Source organism: Erythrolamprus reginae, chromosome Z, assembly GCF_031021105.1.
Source record: "Erythrolamprus reginae isolate rEryReg1 chromosome Z, rEryReg1.hap1, whole genome shotgun sequence".
Taxonomy (NCBI): domain Eukaryota; kingdom Metazoa; phylum Chordata; class Lepidosauria; order Squamata; family Dipsadidae; genus Erythrolamprus; species Erythrolamprus reginae.
In genome coordinates, this window is record NC_091963.1 from 108,969,305 (window position 1) to 108,992,946 (window position 23,642).

Consider the following 23,642-nt stretch of genomic DNA (forward strand, 5'->3'; position numbering starts at 1 on the left):
GCTTTATAGGTCATAACCAACACTTTGAATTGTGACTGGAAAGTGATTGGTAACCAATGCAGACTGCAGAGTGTTGGTGTGACATGGGCATATTTGGGGAAGCCCATGATTGCTCTCGCAGCTGCATTCTGCACGATCTGAAGTTTCTGAACACTTTTCAAAAGAAGCCCCATGTAGAGAGTGTTACAGTAGTCAAACCTCGAGGTGATGAGGGCATGAGTGACTGTGAGCAGTGACTCCCGGTCCAAATAGGGCTGCAACTGGTGCACCAGGCGAACCTGGGCAAACGCCCCCCTCGCCACAGCTGAAAGATGCCATATGCGTACATAATGCCATATGTGTACATAATATGTATGTACACATATATGCCATATGTGTACATACATATTATATACTGGCACACAAAAAGATACATTATCTACTATATATATTGTATGTGTATGTACACACACACAGCTCTTCTAAAACTACACATTCAACCTCACTTACTGCACTTCGAAAAACACACCTAGAGTCAACTTTCTGCCACACATTTAACTATAACTTCTGTACATTAGAACATTACATATGCAGGTGGGGATTGCCACTACTGCCACTACTGGTGCGCTGTGTGCACAGCGTTGGGTTTCTGGTATGCATGTGTGTGCGTCCCAGTGAGATTTTGCTTCTGCGCATGTGCAGGAAGCAAAATCTCATGATGGGGCACATGAGCGCATGAGATTTCAGTGATTTATTTTGCTTCTGCGCATGCGCAAAAAATTGCCAAAATATCAGCGTGCATGTGTCCCCGCATGGGATTTTGCTTCCTGCACATGCACAGAAGCAAAATCTCACTGGGATGCACACATCAGAGATCCAAGGCTGTGCACACAGTTCCAGTTTTACTACTGATGCGTGTCCTCATCTGTACCATAAGGAACCGCTACTGTACACATGCCTTCACATGTTCTTCCGTAGCTTGCACATGACTGTTAGAGCCAGGAAATGTCATGGATTGAGTAAAATGTGGTGAAACTCACTTAACAATGCTCTTGCTTAGCAACCAAAATTTTGGGCTCAATTGTGTTCATACGTCAAGAACTATCTCTGCCTTCCTCTGCATGGCAGCCTTGTCCTAGTAAGCTCCTTTTCCTTCCTGGAAATTTTATTCTAAGTTAGAGGCATCAAAATAATCCAGACAATGTAAAGTTTCCTGCTGCAGAACAAGATTGGACTAGATGACCTTCAAGATGACCTTCCAGCCCTAAATCACTGTGATGTTTCAAAGTGTCTTTCGAAGCCATGTCTAGTGGTCTTTCCTTCCTCTTTGTCTCTCTCTTATCTCCTCTTTCTTTCCTTTTATTTTTCTATCTTTCTTTCTCTTTTCCCTGTCTTTCTCTTTTTCTTTCTCTATCTCTTTTTCTTTTCTCTCTCTTCCTTCCTCTTTTTATTTCTCTCTCTCTTCCTGTTAAGCCGGTGCAGAAGTTGAAGCCAGAAACTCAGATTCTGCATATGCTCAGAAGAAGAAAAAATTGAAAAAAAGTTTTAAATAGGCGTTGATTGCTTACCTGAACGCCTCTTCTCGTACGGTGAGCGGGTACAGCAGTCACATGGGTTGCTCACGTCCAATCCGGTGGAACTGAGCCTAGTATTAAAAAAGCTTGCCGGATCCGCCCCTTCCCCAGAATTCGCGAATCCATAGACTAGGCTCAGTTGTGAAGCTCTGCAGTGTTCAACTCTCATTGTTAGAGGAAGAAGGATATAGAAAGGTAAAGAAGACACATACAAGGGCGGGAAGTGACTGCTGTACCCGCTCACCGTACGAGAAGAGGCGTTCAGGTAAGCAATCAACGCCTATTCTCCGTACTGAAGGAGCGGGTCCAGCAGTCACATGGGACATACCCAATAGATGGTCCCTAGGGTGGGATTAGATTGCTATCGTGTGAGATAACGGATTGGAGTACCCTTCTGCCGAAGGCAGCGTCCGCTGAAGCGTAAGAATCAATCTTGTAGTGCCTGATGAAGGAATTTGGCGAGGCCCAAGTGGCTGCTTTGCAGACCTCCTCCAACGGGGCTTGAGTCGCCCAAGCGGCCGAGGTGGCTGCGCTCCTGGTGGAATGCGCTGTGATGTTCCTTGGAACTGAGAGGGAGGCCGACTCATAGGCCTTAGATATAGTCCCTCTGATCCAACGGCCTATTACTGTTGAAGACACTTTGGCCCCCATGACTCTGGGATGATAGGCTATAAAAAGTGCTTCTGACCTCCGAAAGGGTCCTGTGCGTTGGATATAGATTCTCAGCGCTCTGGTGAGATCCAGGGTGTGCCATCTAATCGCCAAGGGATGGTCTCGTTGGAGGCAGAAGGAAGGTAGGACAATATCCTGAGATCTGTGGAACATGGAACTAACCTTGGGTAAGAAGGTGGGGTCCAGTCGCAAGACTACCTTGTCCTGATGGAATTGACAAAGGTCCTGTCTGATTGAGAGGGCAGCCAGCTCCGAAATGCGTCGGGCAGAGGTAATAGCCACCAGGAATGCTACCTTAAAGGATAAGTACCTGAGGGACGCCGATTTTAGGGGTTCGTATGGTGCCTGCGTGAGGGAATGGAGAACCCGTGGCAAATCCCAGGATGGATACCTGTGGACCTTGGAAGGTCTGAGGTTGGCTATGCCCTTGAGGAATTCCTGAACTTCAGGGAAGGCTCGGAGAGGCTGTCTGTGGGGGCCCCCTAGGACAGATGAAATGGCAGCCAGATGACGCCGGAGGGTACTGGTGGAAAGTCCTTTATGGAAGCCTTGCATAAGGAAGGAAATAATTCTGTGTATGGGGATGCACAGAGGGGAAAGACCTTCCTGTAGGCACCACTGGTGAAACTTGGACCACGTGTGGTCGTATATTCGATTGGTCGAACCCCTTCTGGCCTTCAAAATGACCTCCACTGAGTCGGGGTCATGACCACGCAGTTCTAAGTCTCTCCTGATAACAGCCAGGCGGTGAGGTGGAACCACTCCGGGTCTGGATGGAAAGAGGCCCCCTGCCGCAGCATATCCCCCGAAACGGGGAGTCGCCAAGGGTCCTGGACGGACAGCTGTTGGAGATCCGCGAACCAGGGCCGGCGGGGCCAATGAGGGGCGATTAGGATTACTCGAGCCCTCTCGGTGAGGACCTTGTGAATCACGTCCGGGAGGATTGGAAGTGGAGGAAATGCGTAGAGTAGGCCTGGAGGCCATGGACTCCGGAGGGCATTGATTGCTTCCGCTCCCGGGGATGGAAATCTGGAAAAGAAGCGAGGGAGTTGGGCGTTCGCATTGGTCGCGAAGAGATCCAGGATTGGTAGGCCGAATCTGAGGCTGATTTGATGGAACAGGTCTTGGTGGAGGTTCCACTCTCCTGGGTCTATCGTTGCTCGGGATAGCCAATCCGCCTGGACGTTGAGGCTCCCCGAGATGTGATCGGCTAGGAGCGACTGGAGATGTTTTTCCGCCCAGAGGCCCAACTTGAGGGCCTCCCTCATGAGAGCCTTGGATCTCGTGCCCCCCTGTCTGCAGATGTGGCTTTTTGTGGCAATGTTGTCGGTGAGAATGAGAACGTGCCGGTTGGGAATGCGAGGAGAGAAATGCTTCAGAGCCAGGGAAACGGCTCTTAACTCTAGCCAATTGATTGGCCTGGAAGCTTCCTCTGGGGACCACGTGCCCTGGGCTATCATCCCCTGGGCGTGGGCGCCCCATCCCGATAGACTGGCATCTGTGGTGATGACAAATTGATCCGGGCACCTGAACGGGGATCCTCTGTCCATGGCCGGAGACTTCCACCACTTGAAGGATCTGCGAACACTTAGTGGGATGACAATGCGCCGATTTGAGTTGCTGTGCCCCGATCTCTGAAAAGGTAACAGGAGCCACTGGAGTTCCCTAGCATGAAGGCGAGCCCAGGGAATGATGCCTATGCATGACACCATCTTCCCCAAAAGGGAAGAGAGAGATACTATGGATACTGAAGAATTAGATAAAATGTTAGAAATAAACTCCACTATACTGAGTTTTCTCTCGGGAGAGAGAAAAACCTGGGAGGATTCTGAATCAATAATGGATCCCAGGTGAGAAATGGATGTGGAAGGTTGGAGGTGACTTTTATCAAAGTTGATGGAAAATCCATGGTCCTGAAGGACTGACATGGTGACAGAAAGGTCAGATTTCACTTTCTCTAGGGAGTTCCCATGAACCAAAATATCATCAAGATAACATAAAATGTGGATGGGAAACGCCCGGATATAGGCCGCCAGGGACCCCAAGAGCTTTGTAAAGACCCGAGGGGCCGAGGAAAGGCCAAATGGCATCGCCCTATACTGGAAATGCCTGCCTTGAAAGGAAAAACGTAAAAATTTTCTGTGGCATTTGGCTATAGGAATGTGAAGGTAGGCCTCAGTGAGGTCTAAGGAGACCATGAAATCTCCCGTGTGAATGGCAGCCAAAATAGAAGATAAGGAGTGCATCTTAAACTTCCTATATTTGATGAATAGGTTTAGTTTCTTTAAATCCAAAATAGCTCTCCAACCTCCGGAGGACTTTGGAACCATAAATAGGATGGAGTAAAAACCTAGGCCCTTCTGACCGGAAGGGACCGGTTGAATGGCTCTGATGGACAATAGATGAGAAATGGCCTCCTCCATACGGTTACAATCTGAGGAGGACCTGGGAGAAGGGCAGGAAATAAAACGTTTAGGGGGAGGAGAAATAAATTCCAAAAGAAGGCCTGTTTGAACAGTGTCAATGACCCAGGGGTCCTTGGAGGTGAGACGCCAATTAGAGGCGAAATGAGCTAGACGACCCCCTATGGGAATAGAGGGAAGATTACCATCTAGGTTTTTTTGAAGCCCTGTTAGAGGAGGCTCCCCTTTGGAAGCGAAACCCTCTACCCCTGGAGTTCCTACCTTGGGAACGAAAGCGGGGGGAATACTGACCTGGAGATCTCTGATAGGAAGCCGCTTGATCTTGCTGGCGCCCTGGGCGACGAAAGGACTGCGTTTTGGTAGCCTTTTTTGTGGTTGGACCCAAAACTTTCTTCTTATCCGTGGTTTCCGTGAGGAGTGGATCCAGAAGATCACCGAAGAGAAGGTCGCGCTTTAAGGGACCCTGGGATAACTGCCACTTCTGGCGAACTCCCGCTTGCCAAGGGCGAATCCATAGGAGTCTTCTTGCCGTTGTAGAAGCTGCAATAGACTTAGCAGAAAATCTAGTAGATTGCAAGGTGGCATCAGCCACGTACTGGGCAGCTGCAAAGACCTTGTTGAAGTCTTGTTGACCTCTCAAGTCATCGGGAGGAATATGCTGTTGAAGATGGCGAAGCCACAGCAGCATGGCTCTGGAGAAAAAGGAAGCCGCTGCAGAACTTTTAATGGCCCAGGAATCCGCGGTGAATCCTCTTTTGAGCATTTGCTCAATGCGCTTGTCCTCTGGGCGGAGGACTTCCTCCACCTCGCCTGGCACAGCCGCTGCCGAGTGAAGGATCTTGACAGGTTCATCCGGTTTGGGAAAGGATAGAAGCTCTTCATAGGAAGAGGAAAGTTTGTACAACTTTCTGTCCTTGGTGGAGGGATTAAGGCCAGAGGCTGGAAATTCCCACTGTTTGAGTAAAGCATCTTTAAACAATTTAGGCATAGGAATTACCTCGTTATCCTCCTGTTCCTCTGTGAAGTAGGGTAAATTCTCCTCCGGGGGATCAGTGGAAGTGGAGGCTTGTTTCTCCTGGGCCGCTAATCCCGTAGAAATTCTAGCTTTGAGGAGGAGAGATTTGAATAATTGAGAAGGAAAAATAGTAATTGGAGAAGGAACCTTTATTTGGGATTCCTCATCATCTGATAAACCTTGAAAGGGATCCTCATCATCCTCCATATCCTCATATTCGTCCTGGGAGGAATCTGAATCATCCTGAATAGGAGCTCTGACCGCTGGGGAAGAACCCAAGGGGCGGGAGGGACGAGGAGGAGGAGGAGGTAAGGGAAGCTCATTGATGGTGGAGAGTTTGGCATCAATGGCTTTGGACAACACAGCAAAAATAGATTGGAACTCAGGAGGTAAACTGGAAATATCAGCAGAAATGGCAGAAGAATCCCTAAAGGCCTGGGAGGATCCTGGCTGGGGGGAATCTTCAATAATATCTGGTTCCTCTGGACCTATGCCCCATAGGTTAGGTTGGGGTCTGTCTAGGTTTGGCTCATCCAGAGATAACACAGGGACCCCAGAAGGAGGTAGACTAGAAGCCTCTGGGGGGTCTTGACTACTGATTACTTGGGCCTGCACTTTCAAACGTTTTGCTGATTTGTCATGAATTTTTTGTAGGGCTAGGTCCCTTCTCTTCTCGGCCCTGGTGACCTTGGTCGAGGGGCGGGCCCCTGGAGAAGAGGAGGAAGAGGCCTGGGGGATACTAGTAATCTCATCGCCTGTAGGCCTGGCCTCTCTGGGACCTTTAGTTGTGCCTCTCTTGGGAAAGGTAGCCATAGTCTGACAATTAACAGAAGACAAGGCTGAGCCAATAACTGAATAATAAGGAGAAGAATTTCAAGGACTTCCCAAGAGGAAAGGATCCTGCTTCGAGGCCTCGAAGCTGCTGAAACTTGAGGACAATCTGGGCAAACCCAGAGTTCGTGCCCCCAAATCCAGCGGGGCCAGCCTCCCTAAACTTTATAATTAAGTAAACCAAGGCACTCTGGTTGGAGGCTTAGCCGGTGGAGAATTTAGCCTGGGACCCCCAAGGCCCGCTCCGGGATCCACGCGGTGGACTGAGGCCTACGCGGCTGGCAGGAGGCCAACACGAGAGGCCTAGATTTAAAAAGGGCGCGAAGGCCTTCGCGCCGAAAAAATCACTCCGTAATATTTCTTAAAGGGGAAGCGATCGACTAAGTCCAGGAGACTAGAAGGCGTCTCACTCCGCAGGAGGTATTTCTTAAGCCCTTAAATATTTTGTATACAATAAATCAATAGATTAATACTTGCACCAGGACCTCCAGGCCAAAGGATTAGAAGAATCCACAAGCGGCCGCGGGGATCGTATCCGGCAAAACCGCCGGGGGAAAACGAAACCGCAACTTCTCCAAGGAAAAAAGCCGAGCCGCAAACGGCTGGCGCTATTAGTGCAAGTAAAAAATAATGATAAAACAAATCTTACTACTTTTGAAGAAAAAAGATCGAAGGGAAGGTGTTAGAATGTTGAACGAGCTATCACAATACAACCGCAGGATATGCGAACTGAGCGAATTCTGGGGAAGGGGCGGATCCGGCAAGCTTTTTTAATACTAGGCTCAGTTCCACCGGATTGGACGTGAGCAACCCATGTGACTGCTGGACCCGCTCCTTCAGTACGGAGAAAAAAATTGGCAGTGCCCATGGACCGGCACTGACCGATCCAATTCAGTGACATCCTCGTGATGTCTTAGTGGGTTGCCACCAGTTCGGGTGAACCGGGAGGAACCCACCACTGATGAAACTCCTGATTTTAATCCAGTCTATAGTAGCTAGAAAGAAGGAATTCGTGGTTGCCTTACAGTGCAGAGCAAAGGCAGGGTAATTGATAGGATTTAGAAGTTCTTATACTGGATCATCTGCCGCCAGTATTGCCAGCCTAAATTGCTTTGGGATCCTGTTGGGAAAATATTCCACCCTAGTTAATTTTTTCTTAGCACAAGGACAATGTAAAGATATTGAAGATGTATAACTGAGCCTTCTGATTGTTTACACTGCTTTTTAACCGAATTTATCTAATACCATATATTTTTGTAGCATAAAACATAATTCAAAAGGAGAGAGGCCATAGTTACATTTGGGAAACAGGGTGAAGAAAGAATTAAATTGCTTTTCCCTATAATGCTAGTCCCAACTCACCACACATATACTCCCTTAACGGCTTTTAAATAAAATTAAAGAAGTGGGAGATTTGATCAAGTACTTTCAACAGCTCATCTATTCCTAATATTTTCGATCCCTGTGGTGAGTTGACAAGCTGGTGTCATCAGCAGAATAAGCACAGACAGGAAAGATGTGAAATTAAATTCCAGCTCAGTCATGAAAGTCATTGGCAACTTGGTCAAAATACAATCAAGTTCTAATCTATTTCTCTTGCATGTGTTTTCCATGAAAATGTAACAAATATGTCTGTCCATGCATTCATGCTTAGGTTCTCCAAAAATACTCATTTAAACTTGACTCTTTGCATATGTTTAGGAATCAGCCTTCTTTGTACAGTATATGATATTGTCCTCTTAGCTAAGAAAATGACTGAGTTTCCATCTTCTGAACAAGGAAGAAGGGGATATATATATTTCATACAATTTGGTTGAGTTTATATAATAGTTAAGCTATGATTTGCTTAAAGGTTGTTGAGTAAACTATCACTGGATGGGGTTTTACAACATATTGAACCATAAAATCATACTTTGCAAACCAAAATCCTTAATCCAACATCAAATAAATCTCATTAATGTGACGAAACCATTATTCCTTACTTTCCTTCTCTTGCAAAGATGAACCAAATAGACCTCTCATACAGTTTACACTTCTGAGAGTGTTATCCACTCTCATATATGCATATGAAAATACAAATCAGAATACAGTAATACCTCATCTTACGAACTTAAGTGATTCCAGGACGAGGTTCATAAGGTGAAAAGTTCGTAAGATGAAACAATGTTTCCCATAGGAATCAATGGAATATCGCCGGCTCGACTTACCGGCCACGGCGCTTTTGCTGAAGGGCCGGGCAGACACCGGACTCTTCATGGCGGCCGCCATTTTGTTTTCGGCCGAAATCTCGCGAGACGAGATTTCGGCCGGGAAAGCCAGGCCCACGTGGCCTGGAATGACGTGGGGACCGGGCGGGGCTTGCTGGCCCTATTTAAGGGCTGCAGGCCCTGGGCCAAGCCTGTTCGCCCGGACCCACTCAAAAGAGCAGACACTTGGCTGTCTGCTCCTGGAGCCTTTCGGCGGCCGCGTGGAGGCGGCCGTCGCTTTGGAGGCCTCGTTGGCGGACCCAGTCAAAGGAGCAGACACTTGGCTGTCTGCTCCTGGAGCCTTTCGGCGGCCGCGTGGAGGCGGCCGTCGCTTTGGAGGCCTCGTTGGAGGCTTGAGGTGGCCTGCTCGTCGCGGACAGCAGGCTTCGGCCCATCCGAGGCTGGCGGTCTGCCAATTTCCATAGGAGCTCTTGGGCAGCATCGGGCGTTCGGAGGAGTCCCGCATGAGGCCTCCCACCCCCACCCCACTGAAAGGCGGCCGCGTGTTGCGGTCGCCATTTTGAGTGCCTCATCGGAGGCTCGGGGGAATGTTTTGGGGGGCTTCGGGTCCGGCGGGAAGGCCAGGCCTGGTGCCATTTGGCTTGCCCCCCCTATTTCTGGGGGGGGATCGTTCGGGTAGCCCCCTTGGGGACGTGGGGGGCTCGGGCGGAGGGCTCGCGTGTGCGGCCCCTCCCGTTGCGTGGCCCCCCGAAAAACAGTAAAAATAAATAAACATAAAATAACTAAAAATGGAGGGCAGCTGGGCCCGTGGCGGCAGCTTCCTGCTGCTGCGCTGCCTGTTTGGGCAGAGGCCTTTTGCTGCCCTCTTGGGGCCCGGGTGGCCCCGGTTCCTTCATGTGTAAAATAAGAACCACGGGTACACAAGATTATAATAATAATAATGGGACTGATGATGGTTGCAATTATTTCATATATTTATATGGAACCATGGACATATAACGGCAAGAGTAGACCCATTGGCCCCTCTGGTCTGCCCTTGTTCTGTTCTGTATTTTATCTTGGGATGGATATATGTTTATCCCAGGCATGTTTGAATTCTGTTGCTGTGGATTCATCTACCGGGCCTGCTGGAAGTTTGTTCCAAGCCTTTGCTATTTCAGTGAAGTCATGGACAAACTTCAGTACAGTTATGGTCTAACTTACTTATTTAAATATTGTTGCCACTCAGTCCCAGTTTCTTGGGGTTTTTTGTTTGGGGGGGGGGGACACCTGTACCCAGGTTTGCCCCCCCCCCCTGGCTCCTGGTGCGGGAACACAGGCCCCTGGGGCTGCTTTTGCCAGGGCCTGGTGTGTCGGGGGCGGGGGGTTTGACCCCACCAACCCAGGCCGTAGGGCCTTCGTCCCTTTTGACGGCTTAATCGTCGGGGCCAGGGAGATTGGACATGGGGGCCACCACAGTGTGGGACCCGTTCACTGCATGTCATGGGTTTGCTGCAGAGGGGCTTGTTTCCCCCCTTTTGTATGTACAGCCATGCGTGTGGGAAGGCGGGGCTCCCATGCCGCTTCAATGTGCCCCTGCCCCTAAAAGGGGGCGGTTAGGAGGGGAGGGGGTCCAGGGTACAAACCCCACCTACTGGGGGGAAAGCTGGGCCCTGCCCAATTATTTACAAAACAACAACAACAACAACATTGGGGTTGGTTGATGGACGACCACCCTCGCTCAAGAGCGGCCGCTCTCTTGCTAGGTTTCTTCAAGGGATTCAGGATCCCTTACATGGGTTCGAGCACGCCTTGGGGTTCAACAACCTCAGGTTGGTTGTGGGGCATGACGGCATTGTTCGGTCCGGAATAGCATAAGAGGAGGCCAGGGGGAGGGGCCTTGGGCCCTTCCCGGAGCCGCCCTTCCCGAGTCTTGGGGTCTCCCCATTAGGGGGGTCCCCTGAAAGGTGGGTGATGAATTTAGGTTGATTCACCACTTGTCTTTTCTTAAAAGGGAGTCTGTGAGGGAGTTCGTTCCTGACGAACTTTATTTAGTCCGGCTCGCATCCTTTGATGCGGTCGTGGCCATGGTAAGGCAGTGTGGGGTTGGAGCCCTTATGGATAAATGCGACTTTAAGTCAGCATCCCGGCTCTTCCCCATGCACCCGGACGGCTTCGGGCTTTTGGGCTTCCATTTCATAGGTGTTCTTATGTGGTCGGGGTTTTACCCACGGGTGGCTCCGTCTCTTGCTCTCTTTTGGGCGAGCTCGAGCACCTTATTGGAGTGGGCGCTCAGGAGGCGCAGCGGTCTGGGCTCGGCGTTCACTACCTCGAGGGTTTCTTGGGGGCGGGGACTGCGCGGGCAGAGCACTGCTTTGCTCTGCTGCGGGTCTTCGAAGCCCTTTGGCTCTGTTGGGGGTGCCTTTAGCCCCTGCGGGGACCGAGGGCCCCGCCACCGGGATTACCTTCCTCGGTATTGAATTGGACTCAAAGGTGCAATCTTCTAGATTGCCCCTGGACAAGTTGACTGAAATTAGGGATAACCTTGGTACGGTTCTGGGCTGCAAGAAGGTCACCCTTTGGCAGCTCCAGGAACTAGTTGGGATACTTAATTTTGCCCGCCGGGTTGTGGTGCCGGGCAGGGTTTTTTCTAGGAGGTTATATGCTGCGATGAAGGGGTTCCTTTGCCCCATCATCGTACCCGCTTATGTGCAGGGGTCAGGGCTGACCTCTGCGTGTGGCGGGAGTTCTTAGAAAGTTTTAAGGGGTTGTCTTTTTGGAGGCAAGAGCTTCTTTGGAAGCTGAATTGCAGTTGTGTTCTGATGATGCAGGGACCTGTGTTAGGTGTAGGGTTGTGTTAGGTGACCAGTTGTGCTGGTCTGCGTGGCCTACAGCATGCAGGGCCTCTTCATTGGTTAAGGATTTGACCTTTTTGGGAGCTCTTCCCCTTGATCGTGGCCCTAGAGCTTTGGGGTGAGCAGTTCAGGGCAAGACTGTGCATTTTGGTGTGACAGCCTAGTGGTTGTCCACGTTGTGAACGCCCTGTCCTCTAAGAGTGACAGGGTCATGAGGCTTTTCCGCCATTTTGTGCACAGGTCCTTGTCCCTGAACACATTGTTTTTGTCTAGGCATGTCCCCGGGTTAGATAACGGGGTTGCTGACGCCTTGTCCCGTGGTCAGTTGTCCCGGTTTCGGACCCTGGCCCCGTGGGCACGGGTGTCGCCAGAGGTTTTTTCCGGTCCACCTTTGGAGCCTAGGTGGGCTCCTGGGCAGTGGAGAGTAGAGGCTTGCTGGGCTACGGCACTCTCGGAAGTGTCTGGCACTCTGGGGGGCTTAGCAGCAGGCAGGTGAAGAGTTTGGGGATTGCAGGCAGTATACGGGTTACCCCTATAGCTGGCCTGCCCCAGTTGTGTACCTGGCCATATTTGTGTCCAGCTTAGGCAGCGTGGCCTTTCGGTTAGGACTATTAGGTCCAGGTTGGCCGGCTTCGCCTTGTTTAAGGCGGGGGCGGGGTTATTGGTTTTATGGCATCTTCCGCAGTGTGACAGTGCGGGAAGGTTGGGCCGGGGCCGCATTGCGGGCCGCCGGGTCAATTTAGTGCCTTCCATCTCATTACTTCAGTTGGTGGGTGCTAGTATGTAGGGTTTGGCCAGGCCAAGTATGGATCCCGCCATTCGGGAACGCTCGTTCTCGAGAGGCGCTGCCACTAGTGCGGCAACGGCGTTCTCGATACGGAGGATTCGGGAAGTCGCCCGCCGGCGGTCAACGGCCTGTTTTTTAGGATACGAACGGCCTGTTGAGGGTCCGGGTAAGATCTTAGGCCAGGTTCCTCCTTTGGTCCCCTTCTATTCAACCCGCCAGGACGCGTCCGACGGTGTTGCTTGGGGTCATGAGCGCTCCGAGACCACTCAGCAACAAGTTACCATCGGGGGTGGGGACCCTGCCACTGTGGCGGCTGGGTCCTGGTTGTCTGGCGGGGGAGACGGGGTGTGCGGTGGGACGGGCGTTTCTACCGTGGTGCTGGGAGGGCGGCATCCCATTGCTGCGCCCAGGAGGTGCTGGGAGGGCGACATCCCTTTGTTGCGCCCAGTTGGTCCTGGGAGGGCGGCATCCCATTGCTGCGCCCAGGTGGTGTCGGGGGGCGGCATCCCATTGCTGCCCCCAGTTGGGCTGGGAGGGCGGCATTTCATTGCTGCGCCCAGTCGGTGGCCAGGGGCGGCATCCCATCGTTGCGCTCAGAGGTGTGCTGGGAGGGCGGCATCCCATTGCTGCGCCCAGTTGGTGCTGGGAGGGCGGCATCCCATTGCTGCGCCCAGTCGGTGCCGGGGGTCGGCATCCCATTGCTGCGCCTGGATGTGTGCTGGGAGGGCGGCATTCCATTGCTGCGCCCAGTTGGTGCTGGGAGGGCGGCATCCCAGTGCTGCGCCCAGTTGGTGCCGGGGGCGGCATCCCATTGCTGTGCCTGGATGTGTGCTGGGAGGGCGGCATCCCATTGCTGCGCCCAGTCGGTGCTGGGAGGGCGGCATCCCATTGCTGCGCCCAGTTAGAGCCGGGTGCGGCATCCCATTGCTGTGCCTGGATGTGTGCTGGGAGGGCGGCATCCCATTGCTGCGCCCAGTTGGTGCTGGGAGGGCGGCATCCCATTGCTGCGCCCAGATGGTACTGGGAGGGCTGCATCCTCTGGCGGCGCCCAGGTAGTGGGTCTTGCACCTCGGTGGCAAGGACCTGTGTGGGCCTGGGGGTTTACTTCAGATCTGCCAGGCTCGCGTAGCCTGCGGTGGCTTCGCACTGGGTGGCCCTCCACGCAGGGAGGTGGTCGAGATCCTCACGGGGATCGCTTGGTGGGACGCCATTTCCCTTAGGGCCCTTCACCGGGTTAGGAGGGGAGTTAAGGCCCTGGGTACGGTAGTCAGAGGGTTAGGCGGGGTAGTTGTGGCCCATCCCCGCATCACCATAGATCAGCTGTGGCTTCACCTGGCTGCTGGTCTTCCTCTGTCAGAACTGAGGAACACCTCTTTCTTACAGGACCTGCAGTGTCTCTGCGTGAGCTGGCGCAGTTAGAGGGGGGAGTCGGGGGGCCAAGATAGAGATCTGACCCCCGCTCCGTGGCAGGTTAGGGGCGGAAATCTGGGTGGTGGTTCAGCAACTGCGCGTTCTCCCTTGGGCATCTTTGGGGATGATTGACAGGTTCTCTCCAAGCCCATGGTGGGTGCTACCTGCGCACTTGGGGGGAACCTGTCTTTGGGTCCCGCTATTGAAGTCCCAGGTTAGGGGTGAGCCGGCGGGACCCCCCTCATGCGAGTGCATGGCAGGGTCTCAGGTGAGGGAGAGGTCCCTCACCTGGACCAGCATCGAGCTACGCCCTTAGTTGCCCAGGAATGTTGACCTTTTACGTCATTTCCGCCCCGGAAGTGTTTGTTTGACCCTGCAGGTCCACTGTTTCCGGGTCATAGTTGAATATGCTGATTTATGCAAATTTATGCTAATTCATGCAAATTTAATTAATAAATTATGCAAATTTATTTTAATAAAAATGACCCAAGTTTAAATCCAGCTCTGGTGTCCGTGTCGTTACTCCGTCTCTTCTGCAAAAGCCAATAATGCGTGCGAGCCGATTAGGAAAATCCAAAACATTAAGGCTTAAAAAAAAAAAAAAGCTGCCGGCAGACGAAGCTGAGGCGAACTGAGTGGGGGAGGGACAGCGAGAGGTGGCAAGAGGTGGCAGTCCCAAAGAAGCAAGGCGAAAAGAGCCTCTCTTGATCTCCATGAGTCCCTCCCGTTTTTCCCACCCTGTCCTGCACCTTTCTCCTCTCTTGATCTTCATGAGTCCTTCACATTTTTTCCCACCCTGTCCTGCTCATTTTCCCCACACCTTTCTCCTCTCTTGATCTCCATGGGTCTCTCTGATTTTTGCCCACCCTGTCCTGCACCTTTCTCCTCTCTTGATCTCCATGGGTCTCTCCTGTGTTTGCCCACCCTGTCCTGCTCATTTTCCCCACACCTTTCTCCTCTCTTGAGCTCCATGAGTCTTTTCTTCCATTTTTTCCCACCCCACTCTCCTCATCCCCCCCACACCTTTCTCCTCTCTTGAGCTCCATGAGTCTTTTCTTCCCGTTTTTTCCCACCCCACTTTGCTCATTTCCCCCACACCTTTCTCCTCTCTTGAACTCCATGAGTCTTTTCTTCCCATTTTTGTCCCCCCTACTCTGCTCGTTTTTTCGATCCTGGGATTCCCCTCCTGGGATTTCCCTACAGCATCGTGTTTTTGCAGAAGTCAGGAGGTGGGGTTTCCCATGGAGGGGAGCCTCGGGATCCCAGGATCGCAAAAACTGGGGCTTGGCTTGCAACGAAAGTCTGGAGGCGGGGCATCCCAGCGGCGGCGGCAGGTTCGTAAGGTGAAAAAAGTTCGTAAGAAGAGGCAAAAAAATTCCGAACCCTGGGTTCGTATCTCAAAAAGTTCTTATGACGAGGGGTTCGTATCATGAGGTACCACTGTACTTTTTTTTCCAGAGCCTACAAATCTTTCCCCTTTTGACTAAAGGAAATAAAAATCATAACTTGAGTGAATTTCTTATTAAGACCATGTGATAGTGTTGGGAGTGTTACTTTGTGCTGGGAGACTTTCACAAACAGAAAATACAAAGAAATTAGTTCTGTTTATTTAAGGAAGCACTCATGTTTGTTTTGTTCTTTTGGAAATAAGAACAATGAAAGTATTAAAACTTTCTATTATGCTTTCTATTATGGCCTTGATTGACAACTGAGGGAAAGAGAACTTCTCTTCCCAATGCAAGTTTCTATAGCAATATTCCCACATTTGGAGCTCTCTTAGGTCTATATAAGTATGCAGCATGGCTATGCTGATTTGAGATGATGAAAACGCTAATCTACCACATTAAAAAAGTGTAAAGTTGTGGATGGTTGCTCTCAGTAAGATTTTAGCTTTGGTGGGATATAGTATAAGCCAGTATAGTTTTTGCTTAGCTAAAATACATCACTTTGCATTCTTGCTTGCTTGTTTGTTCAATTAATTTATATAGCTGACCACTTCAAATACTTGACTCTGAGTTGCCTACAGCAATTAAAATGATATAAAAACAAAGAATATAAAACCAAACATAGAAACAGATATAAAATCCATGCAACAAATCAGTCACTGAGGTATAAAAAAGCCATTACCAACTATCAACATTGTAGAGGTTCTAGTCAGGGGTGAGTTCTACTTACCTTCCCCACTGATTCACATTGTGATGAAAGTGCATGTTTCTGCACCTCCCGGAAAATAACCTTCTGTGCATGCGCAATATTATAAAAAAGATGGAGGTGCTATAGGCGCCACTGAGAACCAGCTCAGGGGTGTGACAGGCCTGGGTCACTGACAGTTCCAGCAACCCAGGCCACCAAGCTACTACCAGTTTATTTGTTTATTAGATTTGTATGCTGCCCCTCTCCGTAGACTCGGGACGGCTAACAACAATAATAAGACAATATAAACAAATCAAATATTTAAGTTTAAGTTAAATTAAAAACCCCTAATTTAAGAAACCAATCATCCATACAGACATACCATACATAAATTTTATAAGCCTAGGGGGAAGGGAATATCTCAGTTCCCCCATGCCTGACGACAGAGGTGGGTTTTAAGGAGCTTACGAAAGGCAAGGAGGGTGGGGGCAACTCTGATCTCTGGGGGGAGTTGGTTCCAGAGGGTCGGGGCTGCCACAGAATAGGCTCTTCCCCTGGGTGCCGCCAGACGGCATTGTTTCGTCGACGGGACCCAGAGAAGGCCAACTCTGTGGGACCTAACTGGTTGCTGGGATTCGTGCGGCAGAAGGCGGTCCCGGAGATATTCTGCTCCGATGCTATGAAGGGCTTTATAGGTCATAACCAACACTTTGAATTGTGACTGGAAAGTGATTGGTAACCAATGCAGACTGCGGAGTGTTGGTGTGACATGGGCATATTTAGGAAAGCCCATGACAGCTCTCGCAGCTGCATTCTGCACGATCTGAAGTTTCCGAACACTTTTCAAAGGTAGCCCCATGTAGAGAGTTCTATAGACCGGGCCCAAATTGGAAGAAACCCACCTCTGGTTCTACTAGATTCTCAAATCTCCAGTGGTAAAACCACATTTCACAGGCTTTATGAAAACTGATAGTTTAGGGCAATCTAATCTTTTGGAGGACAGGCATTATGACAGGCTCTTATGGGTCCTATCAGTGGACATTCCTTAAGAGAAAGAACTCAGAGCATAAGCTTTCTGCCAGACCTAATAAGACAGATTTAAGTGGGAGAGAAGTTCCTCAAATAACCTGATACCATGACATGAAGGTTTGTGTAGATCATCAGCACCTTGAATTAAAACCAGAAAATATTGGTAATCAATGAAGCTCTCAGACCAGAAGTATAATATGTACTGACCGAAGAGTTTACATAACTGTTCACGTAGCTGCCTTCTGCACCAGCTGCTCTTCAAGGGCATATAACAATAGTCCATTCTAGTCCATCTAAACTAAAGCATATAGCAATAGTCCATTCAATACCCTCCTGGACTACAAAAGAAGAAGGGAAGACACTGGCCAGAATTGGGAGGGCTGGGTAGGCCACTAGAACATGCCACACTAACGGCTAGTGCAGTGACCGCACTAGCTGTGTTATTTGCCTCATCCAGAATTTGTTATGTCTGAAACACAGAATGTAAACATTTTGGGTCTCAATTTTGATATTTGAATTTTTTAAAATTTTGTGAACAAGCTAAGATTGCAAAAGATAGAAATATAAAATCTGGGGAATATAATTGGCATAAATTAAACTTTAGCTTTATGTCTTTTCATTGAATTCCGGCTTTTAATTTCTCTGCCTTATTTTTCTTACTCCCTTTCTATGCTCGTTATGATGTAGCATATCCCAAAAGGGAATTGTATGATTGAAATATATGATAAATGATTAAATACATGACTGGAGTATATTTATTTTAGCCATATTTAATCAATTAATTATAAGTTAAATATAATTCAATTTTTGTCTTAGTCTAAGCCAGTGGTTCTTAATCTGTGGGTCGTGACCCCGGCTGGGATCAAATGACCAAAACACAGGGGTCGCCTAATGCAGTATTTTTCAACCAGAGACATGGTCAGGTGTGTTGGGCACTTGGCAATCAACACATATTTGTAATGTTTGCAACATACTGTGGTCATGTGATCATCATTCGCTATCTTTGCAGCCAAATTTTATAACGGAAAATCAGCGTGGAAGCTGGACTTATTTAATGACTTCATGATTTACTTAACAACTGCAGTGATTCATTTAACAAGCATAGCAAAAAATATCATAAAATTAGGAGTAACTCACTTAAAAACCATCACTTAGCAGCATAAATTTTGGTCCCATTTGTGGTCATAAGCTAGGAATTTGCTATATATAAGACAAAATGTTACCAAACTCCAATCATTTATTTATTTGTTATTTGTTATTTATTAATTGGATTTGTATGCCGCCCCTCATGGCAATAATTAGAAATAATTTCTCAAGTTTGTTTATTTTCATATTCTACATTTTCTTACTATCAAGGTTATTGTACTATATTTTCAGATTGGCTCATGATATAATATCAGCAATAAAATTATGTAATGAAATGCTTTGTTGTCCTTTTTCTAAAATGCATGCACATTTAAATAACCGTTTCCATGAATGTTTAATTCAGAGAACGGCACTGAAATCATAGTTCCCTCTAAGCTGAGCAGTGAGCAATCGCTCACTTAAAAATCATCATCAACTCAGAGTTTTCCAAACCTGCCCAGAAGCCGAGAGGGAAATTTTATTATTATTTCTGTGCCGCCCAGTCCCAAAGGGACTGCCGCTCAGATACTATACTTTTCCGCCCACCCCCAAAAAAATTTAGAGAGAACACTGACTGAAATAACTAACTGTATTTCAATTTGGCTATCATTTTAATGGAGAAAGGTTCAAGACAGTGATGGTGAACCTGTGGTATGCGTGCCACAAGAGCCATATTGGTGAGCACCCAAGTTTAAGTCCAGCATGCATGCATGTGTCAGCCAGCTTATTTTTGTGCCTTCTGGGCCCTTTGGGAAACAGGCTGTTTCCAATCTCCAGAAGCAGTGGGGAAGGTCTGATTTTTGCTCTTCCCAAGCAAAAAGAGCCTTTCTAGGAGCTAGGAGAGGGCAAAAACAGCCTTCCCCAGCCCCTTGGAGGTCCTCTGAAGGCCAGAAATGGCACATTTACTGACTTCTGGAATTCAAGTTTGATTTAAAAGAAACTTTACATTTTCTGGAATCTGGGAAGTATTTTTTTGTTCTCCCCAGGCTTCAGATCCTTTTTAGGAGCCTGGGGAGGGCAAAAACAGCCTTCCCCAACCCCCCCGGAAGCCAGAAAGGCTCTGAAGCCTGGGGAGAGCAAACAATGGGGGTGCCATCGCATGCTGGGAGTCATGTGCACATGTGCAGGGGGGGCACAAGGAATTATGGGTTTGGGTGTGCATATGCATGACCCCCCTCCAAACTCCCCCCCAAAAAGATTCACCATCACTGATCTAACATTTAAAACAGGATTGTACCAATTTTGCATTTTTCATTTATACCTTCCAAACACCTGAAATATATTAAGAAACCAATTATGATAAATTCAAATGGGCTCTATGTCTATTAGTAGGTTTAGTTGTGAAAGCAGTATGCTGTTAAATATGAAATGCTGAAGATACACAAAAAGCATTTGTCTCTTGCGTTCTGTTTTAGAATTTTCCAAATATGTGTGATATTCATAGCTGGAAAGAGAAGGAAAAGATTTTACATGTCCTCACTGTAATTTTAATGGTATAAAAATGGGAAGATATCTAAGCAGGTAATTGCATATGTCTTATCTTGTCTAATTTGGAAATCATGTGGAGTCTGGTCTGATTAACACAGATGATAGATTATCAGGGAGTACCATGGCTATAGCTGAATTGGAAATATTTTGAAAGAAGGCACTGGTAAATCATATCTGTACTATTTCCCAAAAAAACACCCCTGTTTATTTAGGGGAGATTCGGTGTAGTGGTTAAGGAAATGGCTTGGTAGACTATGTATCCTAGGCATTAAAACATGTTGAGTACTTTGGGTGATTCTCTCTAAGTTCAACCGAACTCATAGGATTCTTGTTATGGAGGAAATAGGAGAGGAAGTAATATTATGTATGTTCATCACTTGAGTTACTTATAAAGTAATATAGGTGGGATAAAAAAAAAAACCTACATGGAATTCAAGTTTGATTTAAAAGAAACTTTAGATTTGCCAGAATCTGGGAAGTATGGGAACAGCAAATCCATTATGCTGGACTATGTTGATTCAACTTCTACTTATTTTTAACACTAAAGATCAGTAAGTATGAATGAAGGATATGGCAACATATAAACAGAAATAATAGTTCTTCTCTCACCTGTTTCTCCCCATATTGGCAAGTACTCATCTTGCTGAATGTCCAGCATTATCTCCAGTCCATTGCCTGTCCCACCCTTGAACGTGGTCAACAGTGGATGACCATCTTCTCCTGAGTTAAACATGTAGCATTTCCCATATTTTGTAAACACCTAGGGAAGAAAGGGAGAAAAATGACACTCAAAAATCATAGCTGATAAACATTCTTAGGGTCTGTGAACTTGATTTCAGAAAGTCTAGGTATACTGTATAATACTTTATTTGATGCTGTTTAATATAATTTAAAGGACATAACTCTGGATTTTAAGGTCTTTAAATTTAAAAAAAGCAGAAAGAAAGAAAGAAAAAAAGAAAGAAAGAACTGATAGTATACATCCAGAAGGCAAACTTTCTATAACACATGAAACAGAAACTCAACTACCACCTTGTCCAAGGCCTGGGAGATAAGCCAAGTTTTCAGGGACTTTCTGAATAACACAGGGTGGGAATCATACGGATTTCTGTGAAAATGCTGCTCTGTCATTGAATCATCTTTCAAAGCTTAATTAACTGATTAAAACCCTTATATAAAATATTCCCTACAGTTCAAACATATGGATATACGTAAACTATGAACACCAAGAATCATAGCATTCGATTGCTTATTTTTAAATTATAGCTTGCTAAACCAGCTCCTAATTTTAAGAAAGCCAAATTAATACGTACGTAAATGATGTACTTTAAAACTGTAAGTAATGTAATTAATGCCATTATATGTGTGATCATTAAGCAATAGATAAAATGTAGATGTTCTACTAGTACCAATGTAGTAGCTAAACCAGCAAATAAATAAATTGTGAAATATTTTTACATCTGTCTCACAATCCCAAATTAATCATCTAAAGATTCTAATAGAGACAGCTTGACAAACATCTTATTCTGCATTAATATAGGAAATGCAAGGAAAAGATAAGAATGGATAACATTCAACTGCTTTATATACCTGGGACTGGAAAAGGTGCAAAAAAAGGGCAACAAGAATGATGAAAGAAATGGAGCACCTCCCTTATGATACCAGGTTGCAATGCCTTGGTCTCTTCAGCCTTGAAAGACGGCGTTTAAGGGGTGACTTGATAGAAGTGTATAAAATCATGCATGGGATAGAAAAGGTGGGTAGAGAAAAATTATTTTCTCTCTCACACAATATTAGGATGAGGGGGCATTCCCTAAAGCTCATAGGTAAGAAAGTGAGGACAAATCAAGGGAAATATTTCTTCACCCAGAGGGTCGTTGGTTTATGGAATTCACTTCCAGAAGAGGTCGTGACAACTGTCAGCCTTGGTAGCTTCAAGGCAGGATTAGACATATTCATAGATGCCAAGTGTATCGGTGGTTATTGAAACGGATGTCCATGTGCCGCCTCTATGTTGGTTGAGGCAGGCAGGATTCCCTTGAGTACCATTTGTTGGGGGGTCAGGGGAAAGGGAGGGTCTTGCCTTCTCTTTCTGCTCAAGATCCCCAAGGACAATTGGTGGGCCACTGTGTGACACAGAATGCTGGACTCAATGGGCTTTGACCTGATTCAGCAGGGCTCTTCTTATGTTCTTATGTTACCTATACTCTAGGGACAGTGAAGGTGAACCTTTTTTGGTTCGCATGCCAAAAAGGGTGTGTATGGATGCATGTGCCCACATCCCTCCCCCCCACGCATGCACACACACACACACACACACACACACACACACCACTCCGCCCGTGCATGAGCACAGGCCTTTCTGAATTTTGGTAGATGAAAAAAATGCCCAAACGGGCAAACTGGAAGTTCTGGAAAACATATTTCTGGCTTGTCCATTGTGCTGTTTTGGACCCAAACGCGATGCACCAATTTCCAGAAAGAAAAAAAGAGCTTTGTCAGAATGCAACCTCTCTTGACCAAACTACTGTCTGCTCATTATAAAAGAAAACACGAGACTATAAAAGAAAACACGAGACTGGACACAAGAGCTCTGCCACCGCTGCATCCTTTGTTCGCCTCCTACTGCCCCTTCACTCTGCCATTGCCCCTTCTGTTGTGCCTGTCACTGCCACTTGCTCGGCCACTGAAGAGTAACTAATAGCCACAAGAGTGAGAGCAAGTGAGAGGCAGATATGCAATTTTTTTTTGTCTCTGGGGCTTCAGGGAAGCATCCCTAAAGCATCCGGAGGACGAAACAGCCTTTTCCAAGACTGTTTTCCAGCTGATCCCCCGTGCATGTATGCTGGAGCTAATACTGTATAGGGCAATGTTTGCCGTGCCTTCCAATATGGCTCCGCATGCCACTGGGGGCACGCATGCCATAGGTTTGCCATCATGGCACTAGGAAGTCTTTCGGGAAATGTATGCATTATAGTATCTATATATTTTACAAAAAAATTAAATACAGCCAAAACATATGGAATATTGTAATATTAAAAATGTTACTATAAACATATGTAACTTAAGTTCAATATTTAAGAAAAAACCCACTAGTAACAAATAAATTGCAAACAAATCTAGTAGAACATCATTTGTTTAGTTATATATGCATACTCTTTCCTCTTCCTCTTTTTCCAATTAGAGCTAATATTTGCAATCCTTATATGTAAAGCGTATGTGAGAAAAGTTTCTTATTTTTGCATAATATATTCTGCTTTTGAATGGCCCTAGAAAGGAGTGAGGAATTAAACCTGGCATTTACACATCACTTCTTCCTTAATTTCTTTAAGCCCGAGTAAATAATAAAAAAACAAGTGAAAAGTTCATAATTTAAATGAAAAATAATGTTTTAATAAATACTATATACAAGAACAAAGAGACCAAGAAGGAGCATTTTAATGAACTAGTCCACACTATAATAAATTCTATTTTAAGTCATGACAATCAACACAATTTTACAACTGTTTTTAGGCCCGGGACAGGGGTTTATCCTCTGTCCTGGTGCTTCTTGACCTGTCAGCGGCTTTCGATACCATCGATCATGGTATCCTTCTGCACCAACTGGAGGGGTTAGGAGTGGGAGGCACCGTTTTATGGTGATTCTCCTCCTACCTTTCTGATCGTCGCAGTCGGTGTTAGCAGGAGAGCAGAGGTCGACTCCTAGGTCCCTACTTTGTGAGGTTCCTCAGGGGTCGATTCTCTCCCCTCTGCTGTTTAATATCTACATGAAACCGCTGGGAAAGATCATCCAAGGGCATGGGGTGAATTATCATCAGTACACTGACGACACTCAGCTATACATCTCCACCCTATGTCCACTCAGTGAAGCATAGGAAGTAATGTGCCGGTGTCTGGAGGCTGTCAGGGTCTGCATGGGTGTCAACAGGCTCAGACTCAATCCAGACAGGAAGGAGTGGCTGTGGGTACAGTCTGTCCATCACCCAGGGGGGGGATGCCGGTGCCTGGAGGCTGTTGGGGCCTGGATGGGTGTCAACAGACTCAAACTCAACCCGGATAAGATGGAGTGGCTGTGGGTTCTGCCTCCCAAGGACAATCCCATCTGTCCGTCCATCACCCTGGGGGGGAATTATTG

The 23,642-nt window shown here is 47.4% G+C and overlaps 1 protein-coding gene across 1 annotated transcript in view; it reads right to left on the minus strand.

Annotated features, from left to right (window-relative positions):
* The window catches only part of LOC139175735 (acid-sensing ion channel 2-like), a 259,104-nt gene that overhangs the window by 90,506 nt on the left and 144,956 nt on the right, over positions 1-23,642 (minus strand). The window contains exon 2 of the mRNA XM_070766970.1: positions 20,117-20,267. Coding sequence (XP_070623071.1) covers positions 20,117-20,267 — 151 coding nt within the window. The remainder of the gene's footprint in view (positions 1-20,116; positions 20,268-23,642) is intronic.